The sequence below is a fragment of the Schistocerca serialis genome, chromosome 5 (assembly GCF_023864345.2).
Source record: "Schistocerca serialis cubense isolate TAMUIC-IGC-003099 chromosome 5, iqSchSeri2.2, whole genome shotgun sequence".
Classification (NCBI taxonomy): domain Eukaryota; kingdom Metazoa; phylum Arthropoda; class Insecta; order Orthoptera; family Acrididae; genus Schistocerca; species Schistocerca serialis.
In genome coordinates, this window is record NC_064642.1 from 367,328,870 (window position 1) to 367,352,449 (window position 23,580).

The window sequence follows — 23,580 nt, forward strand, 5'->3', positions numbered from 1 at the left end:
CTAAGGATCTTAACTATTTTATAATCCCAGATACACTCAAGACTATGGCAGCCATCCTTGCGTTTGTTCGATAATTGAAAGGGGGAGTGGTGCTGCAGTCCTCTACCGTAAAAGAGTTTTTGAAAGCTACGTTTAGAATTTCGGCCTTCTGTTTATCAAACTGGTTCAAATGGCTCTGAGCACTATGGCACTTATCTGAGGTCATCAGTCTCCTAGAACTTACAACTACTTAAACCTAACTACCCTAAGGACATCACACACATCCATGCCCGAGGCAGGATTCGAACCTGCGACCGTAGCAGTCGCGCTGTTCCAGACTGAAGTGCCTAGAACCGCTCGGCCACCGCAGCCGGCTTTTGTTTATCATCATCAGTTAAACTACCCGTGCTGTCAGCACGAGATGGTGTTGAATTATTTGTAGCTTTCATAGATTTTTACGTACGGCCATAATATTTTGGGGTTATTTTTAGAATCTGCAGATAAAATATTGCTTTAAAATTCTTTAAAAGAATCTTTGCCGCGCGGGATTAGCCGAGCGGTCTAGGGCGCTGCAGTCACGGACTGTGCGGCTGACCCGGCGGCGGTTCGAGTCCTCCTTCGGGCATGGGTGTGTGTGTTTGTCCTTAGGAAAATTTAGGTGAAGTAGTGTGTAAGCTTCGGGACTGATGACCTTAGCAGTTATGTCCCATAAGACTTCAAACACATTTGAACATTTTCTTGAATCTCTCATTTTCCTTCATCTACATCGACATCTACATCCATACTCCGCAAGCCACCTGACGGTGTGTGGCGGAGGGTACCTTGAGTACCTCTATCGGTTTTCCTCTCTATTCCCGTCTCGTATTGTTCGTGGAAAGAAGGATTGTCGGTACGCCTCTGTGTGGGCTTTAATCTCTCTGATTTAATCCTCATGGTCTCTTCGCGAGATATACGTAGGAGGGAGTAATATACTGCTTGACTCCTCGGTGAAGGTATGTTCTCGAAACTTCAACAAAAGCCCGTACCGAGCTACTGAGAGTCTCTCCTGCAGACTCTTCCACTGGAGTTTATCTATCATCTCCGTAACGCTTTCGCGATTACTAAGTGATCCTGTAACGAAGCGCGCTGCTCTCCGTTGGATCTTCTCTATCTCTTCTATCAACCCTATCTGGTACGGATCCCACACCGCTGAGCAGTATTCAAGCAGAGGGCGAACAAGCGTACTGTAACCTACTTCCTTTGTTTTCGGATAGCATTTTCTTAGGATTCTTCCAATGAATCTCAGTCTGGCATCTGATTTACCGACGATCAACTGTATATGATCATTCCATTTTAAATCACTCCTAATGCGTACTTCCAGATAATTTATGGAATTGACTGCTTCCAGTTGCTGACCTGCTACATTGTAGCTAAATGATATGGGATCTTTCTTTCTATGTATTCGGAGCACACTACACTTGTCTACATTAAGATTCAATTGCCATTCCCTGCATCATGCGTCAATTCGCTGCAGATCCTCCTGTATTTCAGTACAATTATCTATTGTTACAACCTCTCGATGTACCACAGCATCATAAGCAAAAAGCCTCAGTGAACTTCCGATGTCATCCACAAGGTCATTTATGTATATTGTGGACAGCGACGATCCTACGACACTCCCCTGCGGCACACCTGAAATCACTCTTACTTCGGAAGACTCCTCTCTATTGAGAATGACATGCTGTGTTCTGTTATCTAGGAACTCTTCAATCCAATAACACAATTGGCCTGATAGTCCATGTGCTCTTACTCTGTTCATTAAACGCCTGTGGGGAACTGTATCGAACGCCTTGCGGAAGTCAACAAACACGGCATCTACTTGGGAACCCGTGTCTATGGCCCTCTGAGTCTCGTGGGCGAATAGCGCGAGCTGGGTTTCACACGATCGTCTTTTTCGAAACCCATGCTGATTCCTACAGAGTTGATTTCTGGTTTCCGGGAAAGTCATTATACTCGAACATAATACGTGTTCCAAAATTCTACAAATGATAGACGTTAGAGATATAGGTCTATAGTTCTGCACATCTGTTCGACGTCCCTTCTTGAAAACGGGGATGACCTGTGCCCTTTTCCAATCCTTTGGAACGCTACGCTCTTCTAGAGATCTACGGTACACTGCTGCAAGAAGCTGCTTTTATTTCGCATATGTGACATCATCGGACGACAGCTAAAGCATCATCCACAAACAGCATTAATCGTCCCTGTATTGTCCGACCGAGTGCAGCACGTACGGAACTCCATCCCACAAACTAACATCCAGCACCTATACAACACAATGCGTGCACGTTTGCATTCAACATATTGGCGATTACAACAGTTATTAATGCACCAGCATTTCACATCTGAAATGGCTTGCATTAATCTGTGATCTTGCAGTGTTAAGTACTGGAATATGTTACCTGAACAAATGTATTCCCGACATTTTATTAGTCGACATTAATTCATTTTTTGTGTTGTGATTTCTTCCCATCAGTGTACTACAGACTCACCAAGTAGACAATGTGTGACGCGAGCGGCACCCAGCTGAAGGCGGCCACGTCAGCTTGCGCCACGTCCAGCAGGTAGAAGTAGAGGCCCTCCGCCACGAGCGCCAGGGCGGCGCCGGCGAAGCACACCATGAGCGGCGTGCGGCGCGTCCTGAAGCGCTCCACGGCCACCGAGGCCACCACGCTCATCACCATCTGCACGACGGCCAGCGTGATGGACGACACGTCGGGGTCCACGGAGCTGCCCGAGCGCTGGAAGAACACTGTGGCGTACGTCATGAGCACGAGGTAGCCCGACCAGAGCAGCAGCGGCATCAGGATTCCCGAGATGAGCAGCGTGCGCCGGTTGACGGAGTCGCACACCAGCTCCCGCATCGTCGCCATGTAGCCGTCGCCCGCGCCCGGCTCGCTCTGGCGCTCCTCTACCGAGCGCCTCAGCGCCTCGAACTCCTCCTCCACGTCCTGCACAACAACACATTCCCGAGTGAGTAACTTCAACGCTCTCTGAGTGCTGTGCCAGTACGCTCACCAAGTAGAGTACACATAAATTGTACTTCTGGCCATCCAAAATGCAATACGAAGAAGGAAGATGATGAAATTGGCTCTGAGTGTTGACGCCATTGGTGGCTATAACCGCTGCTACACGATTCGGCATCGAATGAAAGAAGCTCTGGATGTGTTGTTGGGGTATAGCAGTCCATGCTACTTTCACATACTGACACAGTTGATCCGATGTAGCAGCGGGTGGTGCATCCCTGGCCTGTCATAACGCAATCTGCCAAAGCAGAGTTGCTAAACACAGCCTTCCAAAATGCCTTCACAAAAGAAGACGAAGTAAATATTCCAGAATTCTAATCGAGAGCAGCTGCTAACAAGAGTGATGTAGAAGTAAATATCCTCGGAGTAGTGAAGCAACTTCTTGTTGTTGTTGTGGTCTTCAGTCCTGAGACTGGTTTGATGCTGCTCTCCATGCAACTCTATCCTGCGCAAGCTACTTCATCTCCCAGTACCTACTGCAACCTACATCCTCCTGAACCTGCTTAGTGTATTCATCACTTGGTCTCCCTCTACACCGAGCGAGGTGGCGCAGTGGCTAGCACACTTGACTCGCATTCGGGAGGACGACGGTTGAATCCCGCGTCCAGCCATCCTGATTTAGGTTTTCCGTGATTTCCCTAAATCGCTCCAGGCAAATGCCGGGATGGTTCCTTTGAAACGGCACGGCCGGCTTCCTTTCCCGTCCTTCCCTAATTCGATGAGACCGATGATCTCGCTGTCTGGTCTCCTCCCTCAAAACAATCCAATCCAATCCAATCTCCCTCTACGATTTTTACCCTCCACGCTGCCCTCCAATACTAAATTGGCGATCCCTTGATGCCTCAGAACATGTCCTACCAACCGATCCCTTCTTCTAGTCAAGTTGTGCCACAGACTTTTCTTTTCCCCAATACCATTCAATACCTCCTCATTAGTTATATGATCTAACCATCTAATCTTCAGCATTCTTCTGTAGCACCACATTTCGAAAGCTTCTGTTCTCTTCTTGTCCAAACTAGTTATTGACCACGTTTCACTTCCGTACATGGCTACACTCCATACTAATACTTTCAGAAACGACTTCCTGACACTTAAATCAATACTCGATGTTAACAAATATCTCTTCTTCAGAAACGCTTTCCTTGCCATTGCCAGTCTACATTTTATATCCTCTCTACTTCGACCATCATCAGTTATTTTGCTCCCCAAATAGCAAAACTCCTTTACTACTTTAAGTGTCTCATTTCCTAATCTAATTCTCTGAGCATCACCCGACTTAATTCGACTACATTCCATTATCCCCGTTTTGCTTTTGTTGATGTTCATCTAATCCTCCTTTCAAGACACTATCCATTACGTTCAACTGCTCTTCCAAGTCCTTTGCTGTCTCTGACAGAATTACAATGTCATCAGCGAAACTCAAAGTTTTTATTTCTTCTCCATGGATTTTAATACCTACTCCGAATTTTTCTTTTGTTTTCTTTACTGCTTGCTCAATATACAGATTAAATAACATTGGGGAGAGGCTACAACCCTGTCTCACTACCTTCCCAACCACTGCTTCCCTTTCATATCCCTCGACCCTGCCATCTGGTTTCTGCACAAATTGTAAATAGTCTTTCGCTCCCTGTATTTTACCCATGCCACCTTCAGAATTTGAAAGAGAGTATTCCAGTCAACATTGTCAAAAGCTTTCTCTAAGTCTACAAATGCTAGATACGTAGGTTTGCCCTTCCTTAATCTAGCTTCTAAGATAAGTCGTAGGTCAGTATTGCCTCACGTGTTCCGATATTTCTACGGAATGCAAACTGATCTTCCCCGAGGTCGGCTTCCACTAGTTTTTCCAGTCGTCTGTAAGGAATTCGCATTAGTATCTTGCAACAGTGACTTATTAAACTAATAGTTCGGTAATTTTCACATCTGTCAACACCTGCTTTTTTTGGGATTGGGATTATTATATTCTTCTTGAAGTCTGAGGGAATTTCGCCTGTCTCATACATCTTGCCCACCAGATGGTAGAGTTTTGACAGGAATGGCTCTCCCAAGGATGTCAGTAGTTCTAATAGAATGTTGTCTACTCCTGGGGCCTTGTTTCGACTCAGGTCTTTCAGTGCTCTGTCAAACTCTTCACGCAGTATCATATCCTCCTTCCCATCTTCATCTACATCCTCTTCCATTTCCATAATATTGTCCTCACCATTGTATAGACCCTCTATACACTCCTTTCACCTTTCTGCTTTCCCTTCTTTGCTTAGAACTAGGTTTTCATCTGAGCTCTTGAAACTCAAGCAAGTGCTTCTCTTTTCTCCAAAGGTCTCTTTAATTTTGTTGTAGGCAGTATCTATCTTACCCCTAGTGAGATAAGCCTCTATATCCTTATATTTGACCTCTAGCCATCCCTGCTTAGCCATTTTGCACTTCCCGTCTATCTCATTTTTGAGACGTTTGTATCCCTCTTTGCCTGCTTCATTTACTGCATTTTTATATTTTCTCCTTTCATCAATTAAATTCAATATTTCTTCTGTTACCCTATGATTTCTACTAGCCCTCGTCTTTTTACCTACTTGATCCTCTGCTGCCTGCACTACTTCATCCCTCAAAACTACCCATTCTTCTTCTACTGTATTTCTTTCCCCGATTCCTGTCAATTGTTCCCTTATGCTCTCCCTGAAACTCTGTACAACCTCTGGTTTAGTCAGTTTATCCAGGTCCCATCTCCTTAAATTCCCACCTTTTTGCAGTTTCTTCAGTTTTAATCTACAGTTCATAACCAATAGATTGTGGTCAGAGTCCACATCTGCCCCTGGAAATGTGTTACAATTTAAAACCTGGTTCCTAAATCTCTGTCTTACCATTATATAATCTATCTGAAACCTGTCAGTATCTCCAGGCTTCTTCCATGTATACAACCTTCTTTCATGATTCTTAAACCAAGTGTTAGCTATGATTAAGTTGTGTGTGCTCTGTGCAAAATTCTACCAGGCAGCTTCCTCTTTCATTTCTTATTCCCAATCCATATTCACCTACTACGCTTCCTTCTCTCCCTTTTCCTACTGCCGAATTCCAGTCACCTATGACTATTAAATTTTCGTCTCCCTTCACTATCTGAATAATTTCTTTTATTCATCATACATTTCTTCAATTTCTTCGTCATCTGCAGAGCTAGTAGGCATATAAACTTGTAATACTGTAGTAGGCGTGGGCTTCGTGTCTATCTTGGCCACAATAATGCATTCACTATGCTGCTTGTAGTAGCTTTTATTCATTATTAAACCGACTCCTATTGATTTTGTATTTATAGCCCTGTATTCGCCTGACCAAAAATCTTGTTCCTCCTGCCACCGAATTTCACTAATTCCCACTATATGTAACATTAACCTAACCATTTCCCTTTCTAAATTTTCTAACCTACCTGCCCGATTAAGGGATCTGACATTCCACGATCCGATCCGTAGAATGCCAGTTTTCTTTCTCCTGATAACGACATCCTCTTGAGTAGTCCCCGCCTGGAGATCCGAATGAGGGACTATTTTACCTCCGGAATATTTTACCCAACAGGACGCCATCATCATTTAACCATACAGTAAAGCTGCATGTCCTCGGGAAATATTACGGCTGTAGTTTCCCCTTGCTTTCAGCCGTTCGCAGTACCACAACAGCAAGGCCGTTTTGGTTAGTGTTACAAGGCCAGATCAGTCAACCATCCAGACTGTTGCCCCTACAACTACTGAAAAGGCTGTTGCCCCTCTTCAGGAACCACACGTTTGTCTGGCCTCTCAACAGATACCCCTCCGTTGTGGTTACACCTAGGGTACGGCTATCTGTATCGCTGAGGCACGCAAGCCTCCCCACCAATGGCAAGGTCCATGGTTCACTGGGGAGGGGGGGGGGGGGTGAAGCAACTTAAATCACTAAATCACTTAATAAAAGCAAGTCTTCTGGTCCAGAGTGTATACCAATTAGGTTCCTTTCGGAGTATGCTGATACATTAGCTCCATACTTAACAATCATATACAAGCGTTCGCTCGACGAAAGATCCGTACCCAAAGACTGGAAAGTTGCACAAGTCACACCAATATTCAAGAAAAGTAGTAGGAATAATCCACTAAATTACAGGCCCATATCGTTAACGTCGATATGCAGCAGGATTTTAGAACATATATTGTGTTCGAACGTAATGAATTACCTGGAAGAAAACGGTCTATTGACACACAGCCAACATGGGTTTAGAAAACATCATTCTTGTGAAACACAATTAACTCTTTATTCACATGAAGTGCTGAGTGCTATTGACAAGGGATTTCAGATCTATTCCGTATTTCTGGATTTCCGGAAGGCTTTTGACACTGTACCACACAAGCGGCTCGTATTGAAATTGCGTGCTTATGGAATATCGTCTCAGTTATGTGACTGGATTTGTGATTTCCTGTCAGAGAGATCACAGTTCGTATTAATTGACGGAAAGTCAGGGAGTAAAACAGAAATGATTTCTCGCGTTCCCCTAGGCAGTGTTATAGGCCCTTTGCTGTTCCTTATCTATATAAACGATCTGGGAGACAATCTGACAGCCGTCTTCGGTTGTTTGCAGATGACACTGTCGTTTATCGACTAATAAAGTCATCAGAAGATCAAAACAAACTGCAAAACGATTTAGAAAAAATATCGAAATGGTGCGAGAAGTGGCAGTTGGCCTTAAATAACCAAAAGTGTGAGATCATCCACATGAGTGCTAAAAAGAACGCGTTATACTTCGGTTACACGATAAATCAGCCTAATCTAAAAGCCGTAAATTCCACTAAGTACCTAGGAATTACAATTACGAACAATATAAATTGGAAGGAACACATAGAAAATGTTGTGGGTAAGGCTAACCAAAGACTGCGTTTCATTGGCAGGACACTTAGAAAATGTAACAGACCTACTAAGGAGACTGCCTACACTACGCTTGTCCATCCTCTTTTAGAATACTTTTTCACGGTGTGGGATCCTTACCAGATAGAACTGACTGAGTACATTGAAAAAGTTCAAAGAAAGGCACTACGTTTTGTATTATCGCGAAATATGGGAGAGAGTGTCACAGAAACGATACAGGATTTGGGATGGACATCATTAAAAGAAAGGCGTTTTTCGTTGCGACGAAATCTTCTCACGAAATTCCAATCACCAACATTCTCCTCCGAATGCGAAAATATTTTGTTGACACCGACTTACATAGGGAGGAACGATCACCACGATAAAATAAGGGAAATCAGAGTTCGTACGGAAAGATATAGGTGTTCATTCTTCCCGCGCGCTATACGAGATTGGAACAATAGAGAATTGTGAAGGTGGTTCGATGAGCCCTCTGCCAGGCACTTAAATGTAATTTGCAGAGTATCCATGTAGAAGTAGATGAATCATCGATAGGCGAGGGATTGGAAGAACAGGGAGGCCAAGGTGGCAATGCAATCCAATGACCGACAAAGAAGTGTTGAAAATTGCGCGCCACGTGTGGTCGCGCAATATACTTTTGGAATGTGGCTGTCGGCAAACTATGAAGTTATGGGATGACCACTACACATCACAGATGTATCGCTGGCTGGTTAGTGTACCGGCAACGCATACTAGGGGATAGGGGACGGGGGTTGTCTATGTCTATGTGCGTTGCTCATCGCACCGTTGCCGTTACAAACGCCAGTGGCGTTAACTCGATGGTAAACGCAGCAACGGACGTCTTGCGGCCAGTCCACTCTGATGCAAACTGCATCGAATGGAACACGCAAACACTGCTTGTTGTGCAACGGACCAAATTTTTTGTGATGCGGTCCGTGATGTGACAGAGCGATCCATCACTGTCATGCACATAATGCGTCTGTCATTACGTGTGGTGGTGCACCGAGGTGGATGCAAACGGTCCCGTCGGTCCCTCGTTTCCTCCTGCATCCAGCGATTACAGATTCGAATCACAGTTGTTGGTCCATTCAGAGACGATTACCGATTTCTCTCAAGAATGATTTGCAATCGTGTACGCAACTGTTCCTTCTCGGTCGAACTCCGAAACGTGCGCAAAAGACGCTCTCTGTCTCCTACGAGGCATGCTGAAGCTGCTTACGCAAAACAACTGCACAAAAGAACAATCCCAGTACGTCCATACGGCCATCTGTTCCTTCTTTATATAGCCCCTGCAGGTGGTGCTACTGGCGCCCGTGATATGCAACCGCGCTGAACTGCTAATCATGTACATCTCTGGTCGCCGCAAAGGCGTGCTGCGAATTTCACCTGATTTGGAGGTTTCCTTCAGGGTGTTGCATTTTTGGTGGCCAGCAGTGTGCCTTTACGACTTTAGACTTCATTAACTTTAAAAACTGTACTAGACTAGCGAGCCCAGTAATGCTTTTCAATTGCTAAATATGTATGCGAATTGGAGATGTCTACTCTCCTTCCCCTTCTCTCTCTGCCCATCTCCCCCTCCCCCTCTCTTCGCATATCTCTCCTGTCCCTTCTCTCTTTCTGTGCATCACCTCCTCCACTCCATCTCCTCCCATTCCCCTCTCTCTTCCCTTACTCCTCTCCATGACCTTGAGCCTTTTTTTTTGTTACTGCAAACGAAACCATTACTGGGAACTGAAATCACTTAAAATGAATAAGTAAATTGCTTGGGACCATTGGTGTATGAGGTATGAGACAGACCGCTCAGCTGTTGGATCTGTGAGGATAGTACCAACAATGATAGTATTTCGCATGGTTTTCAACCTGCAAATGGGTAGCATTACAAAGTTTCGGACGATTCAGATTCTGTAGCAGTAGGTCTAGTCTAATCAGAAACTGATAAGCCATAAATACACGTGTCCTGTTTCCCCTAAAATCGACGGCAAGGAAGAAAACAAAACAGCACATCGTTGTGTGTACAATTTTTGTTTCAAATTATATATAAGGAAAATATATAGCCTACGTCTTTCCACATGATCGTTATTGATGTGTTGGTAAATGTGCCAACACCTTGTAGATCGAGGAGGCCTAAATGCACGCTATCTAAGCAGACGGGCGTGAATTCTGGAACAGGATAAGTAGTGAATTCTAATAAGAAAAGTATGCAGCTCCTCGAATACTTATCTTTTAATTCCTTAATGTGAGTACATCGCTCTTGATAATACAAATAAGACTATCTTCAGATACGGTTAATGGCGCCTTGCTAGGTCGTAGACATGGACTTAGCTGAAGGCTATTCTAACTGTCTCTCGGCAAATGAGAGGAAGGCTTCGTCAGTGTAGTCGCTAGCAAAGTCGTCGTACAACTGGGGCGAGTGCTATCCCGTATCTCGAGACCTGCCTTGTGGTGGCGCTCGGTCTGCGATCACACAGTGGCGACACGCGGGTCCGACATGTACTAAATGCACCGCGGCCGATTTAAGCTACCACCTAGCAAGTGTGGTGTCTGGCGGTGACACCACAGTTATACTATAGTCTGAATATTTGACGTAAATCAGACAACAGTTTTTCGAGATTTTGGCTAACAACGTTTTCCTTTTATATAACACAAATATATATTATGTATCAAAACAATTTATAGCCTATTACTGTTTGAGTGCTCATTAAAGTATCTTGCAAAAATTGAAACAAACCTGTCAGGAACTTTTCGAGATTTCGGATAACAACGTTTTTATTTTATGAATCACATTTGTTGTTTTATATTGTATGTATCAAAAAATATAATACATATGTCCGTCTGAATGTTCATTAGATTATCGTGTAAAAATCTAAAGTAAATCGATCAAGAATTTCTCGAGATTCTTGACAACAACGATTTCCTTTTACATATCACATATATATTTAAATATTATATATAGTGAAAAATATACTCCTGGAAATTGAAATAAGAACACCGTGAATTCATTGTCCCAGGAAGGGGAAACTTTATTGACACATTCCTGGGGTCAGATACATCACATGATCACACTGACAGAACCACAGGCACATAGACACAGGCAACAGAGCATGCACAATGTCGGCACTAGTACAGTGTATATCCACCTTTCGCAGCAATGCAGGCTGCTATTCTCCCATGGAGACGATCGTAGAGATGCTGGATGTAGTCCTGTGGAACGGCTTGCCATGCCATTTCCACCTGGCGCCTCAGTTGGACCAGCGTTCGTGCTGGACGTGCAGACCGCGTGAGACGACGCTTCATCCAGTCCCAAACATGCTCAATGGGGGACAGATCCGGAGATCTTGCTGGCCAGGGTAGTTGACTTACACCTTCTAGAGCACGTTGGGTGGCACGGAATACATGCGGACGTGCATTGTCCTGTTGGAACAGCAAGTTCCCTTGTCGGTCTAGGAATGGTAGAACGATGGTTTCGATGACGGTTTGGATGTACCGTGCACTATTCAGTGTCCCCTCGACGATCACCAGTGGTGTACGGCCAGTGTAGGAGATCGCTCCCCACACCATGATGCCGGGTGTTGGCCCTGTGTGCCTCGGTCGTATGCAGTCCTGATTGTGGCGCTCACCTGCACGGCGCCAAACACGCATACGACCATCATTGGCACCAAGGCAGAAGCGACTCTCATCGCTGAAGACTACACGTCTCCATTCGTCCCTCCATTCACGCCTGTCGCGACACCACTGGAGGCGGGCTGCACGATGTTGGGGCGTGAGCGGAAGACGGCCTAACGGTGTGCGGGACCGTAGCCCAACTTCATGGAGACGGTTGCGAATGGTCCTCGCCGATACCCCAGGAGCAACAGCGTCCCTAATTTGCTGGGAAGTGGCGGTGCGGTCCCCTACGGCACTGCGTACGATCCTACGGTCTTGGCGTGCATCCGTGCGTCGCTGCGGTCCGGTCCCAGGTCGACGGGCACGTGCACCTTCCGCCGACCACTGGCGACAACATCGATGTACTGTGGAGACCTCACGCCCCACGTGTTGAGCAATTCGGCGGTACGTCCACCCGGCCTCCCGCATGCCCACTATACGCCCTCGCTCAAAGTCCGTCAACTGCACATACGGTTCACGTCCACGCTGTCACGGCATGCTACCAGTGTTAAAGACTGCGATGGAGCTCCGTATGCCACGGCAAACTGGCTGACACTGACGGCGGCGGTGCACAAATGCTGCGCAGCTAGCGCCATTCGACGGCCAACACCGCGGTTCCTGGTGTGTCCGCTGTGCCGTGCGTGTGATCATTGCTTGTACAGCCCTCTCGCAGTGTCCGGAGCAAGTATGGTGGGTCTGACACACCGGTGTCAATGTGTTCTTTTTTCCATTTCCAGGAGTGTATGTAGCCTATGCTCATCCGAATGTTCATTAGAGTATCGTGTAAAAATCTGGAGCAAATTGGTCAAGTACTTTCCAAGATTGTTCCTAGAGAGGGGCATCAGCCTTTTCAGTAGTTGCAGAGGCAACAGTCTGCATGATTGACTAATCTGGCCTTGTAACTTCACCCAAAACGACCTTGCTGTGCTGGTACTGCGAACGGCTGAAAGCAAGGGGAAACTACAGCCGTAATTTTTCCCGAGGGCATGCAGGTCTACTGTATTATTAAATGATAATGCCAATTTCTTATGTGTAATATTCCGGAGGTAAAACAGTCCCCCATTCGGATCGGGTTGGGACTACTCAGGAGGATGTCGTCATCAGGAGAAAGGAAACTGGCGTTCTACGGATCGGAGCGTGGAATGTCAGATCCTTTGATTGGGCAGGTAGATTACAAAACTCAAAAAGAGGAATGGGTAAGTTAAAGTTAGATATAGTGGGAATTACTGAAGTTCGGCGCCAGGAGGAACAGGACTTCTGGTCAGGTGAATACAAGGTTATAAATAGATAGGGGTAATACAGTAGTAGGCTTAATAACGAATAAAAAATTGGAACGAGGATAAGCTACTATGAACAGCATAGTTGACGCATTATTGCAGCCAAGGTACACACGAAGCCCGCGCCCACCACAGTAGTACAACTTCATATATCAACTAGCTCCGCAGATGATCAAGAGACTGAAGAAATGTATGATGAGATAAAAGAAATTATTCAGATAGATAATGGGACGAAAATTTAATAGTCATGGGGGACGAGAATTCGATAGTAGGAAAAGAGAAGCAAAAATTGTACGTGAATATGAACTGGGGGGAAAGGAATAAAAGAGGAACCCGCGTCGTAGTATTTTGCACAAAACATAATTTCATCATAGCTAACACTTGGTTTAAGAATCACGAACGAAGATTGTATACATGGAAGAGACCTGGAGACAAGTAAGGGTTTCAGATTGAATATATAATGCTAAGAAAGAGAGATCAGATTTTAAATTTTTTGACATTTACAGAGGCAGATGTGGGCTCTGATAAAAATTTGTTGGCTATTAACTGTAGGTTAAAACTGAAGAAACTGCAGAAAGGTAGGAATTTAAGAAGATGCACCCACTCCGTCTTCAGGCCACGAGTGGTCTACCGGGACGATCCGACCGCCGTGTCATCCTCAGAGGAAGATGCGAATAGGAGGGGCGTGGGATCAGCACACCGCTCTCCCGGTCGTTATGATGGTATTCTTGACCGAAGCCGCTACTATTCGGCTATTGGGTCGAGTAGCTCCTTAATTGGCATCAGGAGGCTGAGTGCACCCCGAAAAATGGCAACAGCACATGGTGGCCTGGATGGTCACCCATCTAAGTGCCGACTACGCCCGACAGCTCTTGACTTCGGTGATCTCACGGGAACCGGTGTAGCCACTGCGACAAGTCCGTTGCCAATTTAAGAGGATGGGACCTGGATAAACGGAAAGAGCCGGAGGTTGTAGAGAGTTTGAGAGGGAGTTTTAGGGAACGATTGACAAGAACGGGGGAAGGGAATACAGAAGAAGAAGAATGAGTAGCTTTGAGAGACGAAACAGTGAAGGCAGCAGAGGGTCATGCATGTAAGAAAATGAGAGCTAGTAGAAATCCTTAGTTAACAGAAGAGATATTGAATTTAATTGATGAAAGGAGGAAATATAAAAATGCAGAAAATGAAGCAGGCGAAATGGAATACAAGTGTATTTGACAGGAAGTGAAAAATGGCTGAACAAGAATGACTGGACATCAAATGTAAAGATTTAGGTGCATATATCCCTACGGGAAAGATAGATGCCGCAAGCAGGAAAATTAGAGAGACCTTTGGCGAAAACAGAAACATCTGTATGAATATCAAGAGCTCAGACGGAAGACCAATCCTAAGCAAAGAAGGGTAAGCAGAATGGTGGAAGGAATATAAAAAGCGTCCATGCAGTGGAGATGTACTTGAGGACAATGTTATCGAAATGGAAGAGAACGTAGATGAAGAGCGGATGGGAGATATGATACTACTGAAGAGTTTGACAGAACACTGGAAGACCTCAGTCGAAACAAGGCCCGAGAGTAGACAACATTATGTTAGAACTACTGATAGCCTTGTGAGAGCAAACCATGACAAAACTCTTCCATCTGGTGGGCAAGATGTATGAGACATGCGAAATACCCGCAGACTTCACGAAGAATATAAAGATTTCAGTTCCAAAGAAAGTAGGTGCAGACTGGTGAAAAATTACCTATCTATTAGTTTCAAGATTTTAAACATGGCTGCAGCAGCAACTGTTAAAATTCTTCACAATAAAGGATGGCAGCCAAAAACAGTTGCAGGATAGAATTTTTTTATTAAAATTCTTGACCAAGGTTTCGGTACATATAAATATACCTTCATCAGAAGTACATTTCTAAAATTACATCATGCACTGGAGAATAATGAAACAATTATGCCAAAAGGCGTCGTCAGTAATTAAAATATCATCTCCATTTGTACAACATGTGTAATGGGTACAGGATCAAAGCGAACAGTTTAACAATGTTACTTCGCCTATGAACTCATTAGTTTAATAAGTCACTGTTGCAAAATACTAACACGACCTCTTTGCAGAAGAATGGAAATACTGGTAGAGGTTGACTTCGGGGAAGATCAGCTTTGATTCCAGAGAAATGATTCCAGAGAAATGTAGGAACACCCTACGAATTCTCATAGCAGATTGGTTAATGAAAGGCAAACATATGTTTATAGCCTTTGTAGACCTAGAGAAAGCTTTTGACAATGTTGAATGGAATGCTCTCTTTCAAATTCTAAAGGTGGCAGGGGTAAAGTACAGGGAGCGAAAGTCTATTAACAACTTGTAAAGAAACTACTTGGCTGTTATGCGAATCGAGAGGCATGAAAGGGAAACAGAGGTTGAGAAGGCAGTGAGACAGGGTTGTAGCCTGTTCCCTATGTTATTAAATCTGTACATTGAAGCTTTTGAAATGTGGTGCTACAGAAGAATAACGAAGATTAGATGGATAGATCACGTAACTGATTAGGAGGCACTGTACGGAATTCGGGAAGAAAGACATTTGTGGCATAACCTGATTAGAACAAGGGATCTGTTGATAGGACGCATTCTGAGACATCAAGAGCTCACCAATATAGTACTAGAGGCAAGCGTGGGGAATAAAAATCGTAGAGGGAGACCAAGAGATAAGTGCAGTACGCAGATTTAGAGGGATGTAGGTTGCAGTAGGTACTCAGAGGTGAAGAGGCTTGCACAGGATAAATTAAGATAGAGATAGGCACCAAACCAGTCTTCGGCCTGAAACCACAATAACAACAACTACAGATAGTAAAAAGTGTTTCTCAGAAAGTGGTAAGGTAACTCTTAAAGCTTTTTTATTTTCCACGTGCTCCAAATTTGTCGAAGATTGTGGACGCCACAGAAGAAATCTCAGTGTCTAGTCAAGTTCGTATTATTGCGGCGTTGGTCTCAGGCAGGTCACAGCAGTGAACCAAGGGATGTGCGGGTTTGCCATATATATTATTTTGCAGTTGGGCAACCCAGTAACATTAGCGAAGCTTTCTGGAACGCTGCGATCTACTGTACCAGTGGGCTGGATTGCTACAGGATGTCAACTACCAGACAGAAACAGAGCTCTTGTCGCACCACTTACAGACACGTCAAGTATGAGGGTAATTCAGCTGCCCCTAATGGCGTGACTTTAGGCAACCCGCAAATCTATATCTGTCCTTAAAACCACGTCCGATATTCTCATATTCTCTCGCTCGTTACGCGCAAGCTGTTAATCCTACGGAGAACAAACAGTACTTTTTTCTGTGAAATTTTATGTAGTTAAATATTGTGCTGGAGTATGTTTTACCTGTACTACGGAGTATTCGTGCTATACAAGAAAAACGTACAAAAGAAACCTTGAAACGAACTCCCACTCCCACACTTAACCTCCGCCGGCCAGGATTCCTAGTATGCTGTTCATGGCTCCATCCTACCACTGTACAAAAGAATGCAACTGCACGAATTATTTCTCACATCCGGTCTTTTTTGGTCTTCACTGACTGACCTTATTACGCCACCGGCTTAGCTGAGTTCTTACAGATTGTTTGATTGATGTTTATGTAATTTCACCTAAAAATTTTGTGAATATTAAAAATATTAAATTAACAGTTAGATTATTTTTTTCTTCAGGCCTTCTAACTATGAAACTACTGTGCTTGTAAGGATGAAGTTTGGATAGAATTGTCAACATAATTACTTTTAGCGTGAAGTTTACGAAAGCTATTTTTCTTTCTTTATCCCCAAGGGAACGTTTAAATTGTAAGTAGGCCGTTTAGGTTTTTATGTTGGTAACGCCACGTAGCGCTCTGTATGAAAATCACTGACTGTGCTGTGTGCAGTCTGTGGCTGGTTGGACTCATTGTTGGAATATTCGCTTGTGTAGTGTTGGGCATTTGGATGTGAACAACGCGTAGCGTTGGGCAGTTGGAGGTGAGCCGCCAGCAGTGGTGAATGTGGAGAGAGAGATGCCAGAGTTTTGAGAGGTTACTATAAGCGGACGATCTGGACGTGTGTCCGCCAGAAAAAGGAAATTTGTGAAGCTGGATGTCATGAATTGATAGATATACGGGGTGAGTCGCGTAAGACGTAACACCCCCTTTATTCCGGGGGAGATCACACGTATCAACAAGCGGTGTTCGGCGAATCATAGCCGACTATGGGGCACATACTTTGGTACATGCACAATAATCACAACGTTTATATTGGCCGAGATAACGAGGCAAGTACATGTTTTTTAAATGGGACGCTATACTTTTTTACCATCATTCGAACGCTCTGGTAAGGACGCGTAGAGTCATGTAGCGCATGTTGCTATTGTGATTCAAGCTTCGCTTAAAAGACGCTGGGAAATATTGTACGATTGAAGGTCGAGGCGGTCGGAAGCGGCTGCAGACTGTAAACACGGCTCGCGCGACCCGCGGGCCGAGTTGCCGTGCTCTATGCAGCATTCACGGCCTACGCAACGTAGGTAAATCCTCATTTCCCAGCGTCTTTTAAGCAAAGTTTGCATCACAATAGCAACATGCGTTACATGACTATACGCGTCTTCTCCAGAGCGTTCGAATGATGGTAAAAAAAGTATAGCGTCCTATTTAAAAAACAAGTACTTGCCTCATTATCTCGGACAATATAAACGTGATTATTGTGCATGTACCAACGTATGTGCCCCATAGTCCTCTATGATTCGCCGAAAACCGCATGGCGTTATGTGCAATCACCCCCGGAATAAAGGGGGTGTTACGTCTTACGCGACTCACCCTGTATATATGATGACTTTTGAACATTATTAAGGTAAATACATTGTTTGTTCTCTATCAAAATTTTTTATTTGCTAACTATGCCTATAAGTAGTTACGCCTTGAGTAGTTAGAATCTCTTATTTAGCTGGCAGTATTGGCGCTCGCTGTATTGCAGTAGTTCGAGTAACGAAGATTTTTGTGAGGTAAGTGATTCATGAAAGGTATAGGTTATTGTTAGTCGGGGCCATTCTTTTGCAGGGATTATTGAAAGTCATATTGCACTGCGCTGAAAATGGTGTGTGTCAGTTTAGTGATGTTCAGAATAAGTAAAGAGAGAACTGTCTGAGTAAGTTCAGTTTTATTCAGTTGTCTCTATATCAAATAACGTAGAAGTTTACCAGCACAGTAATTCATAATTTTCCAAAGGGGACATTTCAAAATCAATTATGTTAACTAAGTAGCCGACTATGTTGATGGCGTAACAGCCCAATCAATAGAGACCAAAAAAGGTCTGATATGGAAATAGTCCGTGTAGTCGGGATTTTTGTGCAGTGACAGACGGGAGTGTTGCGATCAACATACTAGAAATCCTGATTGGTGAGAAATGAGTGTGGAGGTGGAGGTGAGTTTGAAGGTCATTTTTGTAGGTTACCGTAACTCGAAAACTGTGGCCTCCAGCGGAAAAAGGGTATCGCGAGAACGTAGCCTAAGAGATTACTGCTGGTAGCACTTCGGAACTTCCGCTTGTTTGATGCATTTATTTACAACCACACTCCGCAATGCTCGACGGTCCCTGTCCGTCAGTCCGTGTAGATGAAGTCTGCATAGTCTTGGTTTATCTGTGATTCTTCCTTCGTGATTACACATGGCGCCGTCATCAGTCGACTTGGGCAGCTTTAGAAGACTTGAAATGTCCCTGATGTGTTTGTTATTGAAGTTACACACAGTTACTGGTCAATGTTCGAAATCACTGAGTTCTCATGGCCGACCCACGCTGCTGCTACTCCTTCTCTACTGACAACACAGTACTCCGCGCCTCCTTATATACCGGCGGGTCTGTCTCTAGTGACATTTAGTGGACAATTCCGCATTACGAAGGGGTATCCGATATTTTTGGTTCAAATGGCTCTGAGCACTATGGGACTTAACATCTGAGGTCATCAGTTCCCTAGACTTAGAACTCCTTAAACCTAACTAACCTAAGGACATCACACACATCCATGCCCGAGGCACGATTCGAACCTGCGACTGTAGCAGCAGCACGGTTCCAGACTGTAGCGCCTAGAACCGCTCGGCCACCCCGGGCGGCCGATATTTTTGATCGGATGTTGTACTAACACACGTACGAAGCACTGCATGTATAGTCATTACAGACAAATACTGAGGTGGCTTAGTGTTTCACTTATGCGTCGGCCGCAAAAATCTTCGGCCAAACGACAGTGTACTTGCTGCAGCAGTTGATGAAGACAGAACTGCAACACGCACACACACACAAATAACACGAGAGTTTTAACCAACTGTTCCATAATTCGGAAGCTAAGCATTTGTTAACATCGAGTACGGATTTAAGTGTCAGGAAGTCGTTTCTGAAAGTGTTTGTATGGAGTGTAGCCATGTGTGGAAGTGAAACATGGACGATAAATAGTTTAGACAAGAAGAGAATAGAAGCTTTCGAAATGTGGTGCTACAGAAGAATGCTGAAGATTAGATGAGTAGATCACATAACTGATGAGGAGGTATTGAATAGAGTTGGGAAAAGCGGAGTTTGTGGTACAACTTGACAAAAAGAAGGGACCAGTTGGTAGGACATGTTCTGAGGCATCAGGGGATCACAAATTTAGCATTGGAGGGCAGCGTGGAGGGTAAAAATCGTAGAGGGAGATCAAGAGGTGAATACACTAAGCAGATTCAGAAGGATATAGGTTGCAGTAAGTACTGGGAGATGAACAAGCTTGCACAGGATAGAGTAGCATGGAGAGCTGCATCAAACCAGTCTCAGGACTAAAGACCACAACACACACACAAGCATTTCCGAACTGGTATAAACATTTCTTCTTGCCTTACGTGAGGAACGTGATCCCTAAATAATTAGCCGGCCGGGGTGGCCGAGCGGTTCTAGGCTCTACAGTCTGGAACCGCGCGACTACTACGGTCGCAGGTTCGAATCCTGCCTCGGGCATGGCTGTATCTGATGTCCTTAGATTAGTTAGGTTTAGCTAGTTATATATATATATATATATATATATATATATATATATATATATATATATATATATATATTTCGTATACGTACTACAAACAATTTACAATAAATTCACACACTATAGAATAATTTGTCCTCTATAAAATTTACAATATTACAAAGCTAATTTATAAATAAAATACATGGAACATTATATACAGTATAATAAAATATTATACAGTCTTTGCTTCATATCTCATTCTTCCAGAAGTCCTTATATGCCCTCGCTACTTCGCTGCACGCCATCAGGTCTTGGGCCGTCCATTCTCTTGAATGGGTTACTAACGGACATTGAAGTAGGTGGTTCATGGTCTGGATGTTCTCACACGGACACAAAGCACTTTCACTAATTCACCACTTGTGCAGATTTTTGTTACATTTGCCTATTCCTGAACGCAGCCTATTCAGGGTTTTCCATCTCTCCTACTCAAGTTCCTCACCTGGTGGCAGCACGTCCTCAGAATCGTGGGCATATTCTTGTTGTTCCTGCAACAGTCTTTTTCTAGAAGTGTTTGGTTAATCTGTGAGTGGTTTGGTTGAGTGGGAAAAACAACTTCTTGAACTAAGGCGTTTTGGTATCATTTGGTACCCAGGTAGCGGATGACGCTGATCTTGAATCTGTTATGTTCGTTTTGTTATGCTCTGTATTGAACGTCGGACATTTGGCGGTGCAATTACTGATAAGGAGTATAGGCGTTCTACTCTTGTTGGTTTAAGCCATCCAGTAATATGTCTACACGTCTGGTTCAGGGCAGTGCCCAATTTGTTTGTGTGGCATGAGCGCTCCCAAAAAGGACTTGCAAATTCAGCAGCAGAGTAACAGAGTGCCATGCGGTGGTGCGTAAAACTTTTGGATTAGCTCCCCGTGATCGGACTTTCGCCCTGCTCTTCTCAATGTGCCGCTTGAATGACACTGTCCTATCAAGAGTAACTCCTAAGTACACTGGGAAAAGGCAGTGTGTTAATCTTATGTCATTCCACCAAACATTCAGTTCTCGCTTCGCCTCTCTGTTGTTAAGATGGAATAGGCAAGTCTGGGTCTTACTTGGATTTGGTTTCAACTGATTTTTATTGTAATAGTTGGAGAGATTTTCCAGGTTCTCAGCTAGTATTTCCTCAACATCCTTGTAGTTTGATGCCTGAACTGCTATTGCCCTATCATCAGCATAAATGAAAGATCTTGACAGGGGACAAATAGGCTGGTCAATGATCGGTTGTTGCATGGTTACCGCATTTAAAGTCCGTCTCACCACGCGTTAATCCAAAACTGGTTACAGTATAGCTTTACTGTTTATTTCTTTTGCAGTCCACTGTTATCTTAAACTATCTCAAATGCAGAAACTAATCAAATGGATCTATGGCCGCTTTACCAGTTTGTACTATTTTCATTTCGGTATGTCGGTTACATATTATTGTAGTTTTATTTTACGAGACTTGTTTCTTTAAGCAAGTGCCATTTTGAAATAAAAATAAAACATACAGACGTGTCTTAGCGATTTTATTTTTACGTGGAAGCCAGTATTTTAATATACTTTTCCACATATTTCCCACCAATATTAGGCTTTTTTACATTTGCTTGTGAGCGTTTGAAATGCCTCCTTCGATTGAGAATCATGCCGATTGTGAAATATTTTCTGCGATTCGTTTTTATAGTTCCAAAGGCGTGAAAGAGCCTGAATTTCATCGTCAGATCAATGAAGTATATGGGGAAAGTATTGTGAGCGATGGGACAGTACGGAAATGAGTGACGGCTTTTAAGAATCGCCGCACAAATGTGCAAGATAAGGAAAGAAGTGGGAAACCTTCAGTCATTACTGACATAACATTTTATCATGTAATGCCTCAAACCATGGACTTGGCTGTGTTGTCACAAGAGGTGGAAGGCGTAGAGTATCCGGTGGCTTACACATGAGAACAACTAAATTCCACAGACAGAAATTATTCAACAAAGGACAAACGGATGGTAAGCCTTATTTATGGAACCACATATTTCAAATGTTATCTGTACTGAAAAAGTTTAGAGTAGTAACAGATCATGCAGCATTAAAACGGCTGTTGGGGCTAAATGATCCTTCTAGTAGGTGACGTGATTGGCAGTAAGACTAAGCGAATTTGATTTCGAAGTCACGCATAAACCGGGGCAGAAGCATGGAAATGCAGATGGATTAAATAGAAAAGTAACAGTATTACATATTGGGGGGGGGGGGGGTAATGAGCATAAAAAATGGCAAACTGCGCAGAGAGCGTATGACGAACGTAAAGCAGTATTTTACGCAGTCACAGTTTTGTATGCAGGATTGGTTACTCTGCAGAGAAATCAAGTTGGGACTACGGGAAGTGGTACCACCGAAGCTAAGGAATAGATTGCAACAAGAAGCTCATGATCGCATATTAGCATGTCATGGAGGTCGCAGTTTTACCAACAGAAGAGTAGCAGAATAGTATTGGTGAATGAATAGGCAGACGGACGTAAACCAGTATGTGCGGAATTGCGTACATTGCGCACAGAGAGGGTATTTGTGTCTAACAAGAGTACCATTGTGGGTATTACCTGAAGCATTAACACCACTGAATTTCTGGGGATTGATTTTTTAGGTCCATTCCATGAAACACATGCAAGGAATAAGTGCATACAATCATAGATCATTTTTCAAGATACGTAGAAATGGACCAGCAAGCAGCAACAGCGGCCAGGAACTTGTGAATAATTGAAAATTGAAGTTTGGAGTGCCTGAAACAATACTAACAGACCAGGGAACGAACTTCATGTGAGAGCTATACAAACAATTGTGTAATTTACTGAATGTGAAGAAGTTAGAGTCGAGTCCTCTCCATCCACAAACCATGGAAGAACTGAAAGAGTGCATAGGAAGGTCGAGAAGATGTTTGAAGTATTTCGTTTCGGCCTACACCTCAAAATAGCATACGAATACAGGATTACCGCCATATGAAGTAGTACATGGTCCTAAAATGCCATCACTGATCGACATATTGAAAACGAAGAAAGGGAAGACTGGAAAGTCTGTCAAGGAATTTTCCAGAGCGATCAGGGAAATTTGGAATGGAGTACGTAGGGCAAATACCCGAGCACTCGAGAAATAGGAAGAAGTAGTGGCCGCGCGGGCTGAGCGCCTTGCCACGGTTCGTGTGGATCCACCTTCGGAGGTTCGAGCCCTACCACGGGCATGGGTGTGTATGTTGTCCTTAGCTAAAGTTAGTTTAAGTTAGATTTAGTAGAGTGTAAGCCTAGAGACCGATGACAGTTTGGTCCCGCAGGAGCTTACTACAATTCTACCAAGAAGCAGTCGGCAGAACGCAAGAATACCACAGTATAAGATTTTTGAAAAGTATCGGGTTCAAATAGCTCTAAGCACTATGGGACTTAACATCTGAGGTCATCAGTCCCCTAGACTTAGAACTACTTAAACCTAACTAACCTAAGGACATCACACACATCCATTCCCGAGGCGGGATTCGAACCTGCGACCGTAGCAGCAGCGCCTAGAACCGCTCGGACACAGTGGCCGGCCAAAGTAGCAGGGGCCATACCAAGTGCTAGAGAGTACGTCGCCAGTAAATATGAAGATTCTGTTGCCAACGAGAACGACAGTTGTGCATGTAGGGCGGTTGAAACCTTTTCAAGGGAATCCGGAAGTTGTTCCAGTGATAGGAGATGCGGACCAGAAAGGGAGGGTGAGGAGAAAGG

General features: G+C 44.0%; 1 protein-coding gene across 1 annotated transcript in view; it reads right to left on the reverse strand.

The window, feature by feature from the left end:
• Positions 1-23,580, reverse strand: part of LOC126481398 (facilitated trehalose transporter Tret1-like) — an 82,815-nt gene that overhangs the window by 6,094 nt on the left and 53,141 nt on the right. Inside the window, exon 4 of the mRNA XM_050105127.1 lies at positions 2,508-2,966. Coding sequence (XP_049961084.1) covers positions 2,508-2,966 — 459 coding nt within the window. The remainder of the gene's footprint in view (positions 1-2,507; positions 2,967-23,580) is intronic.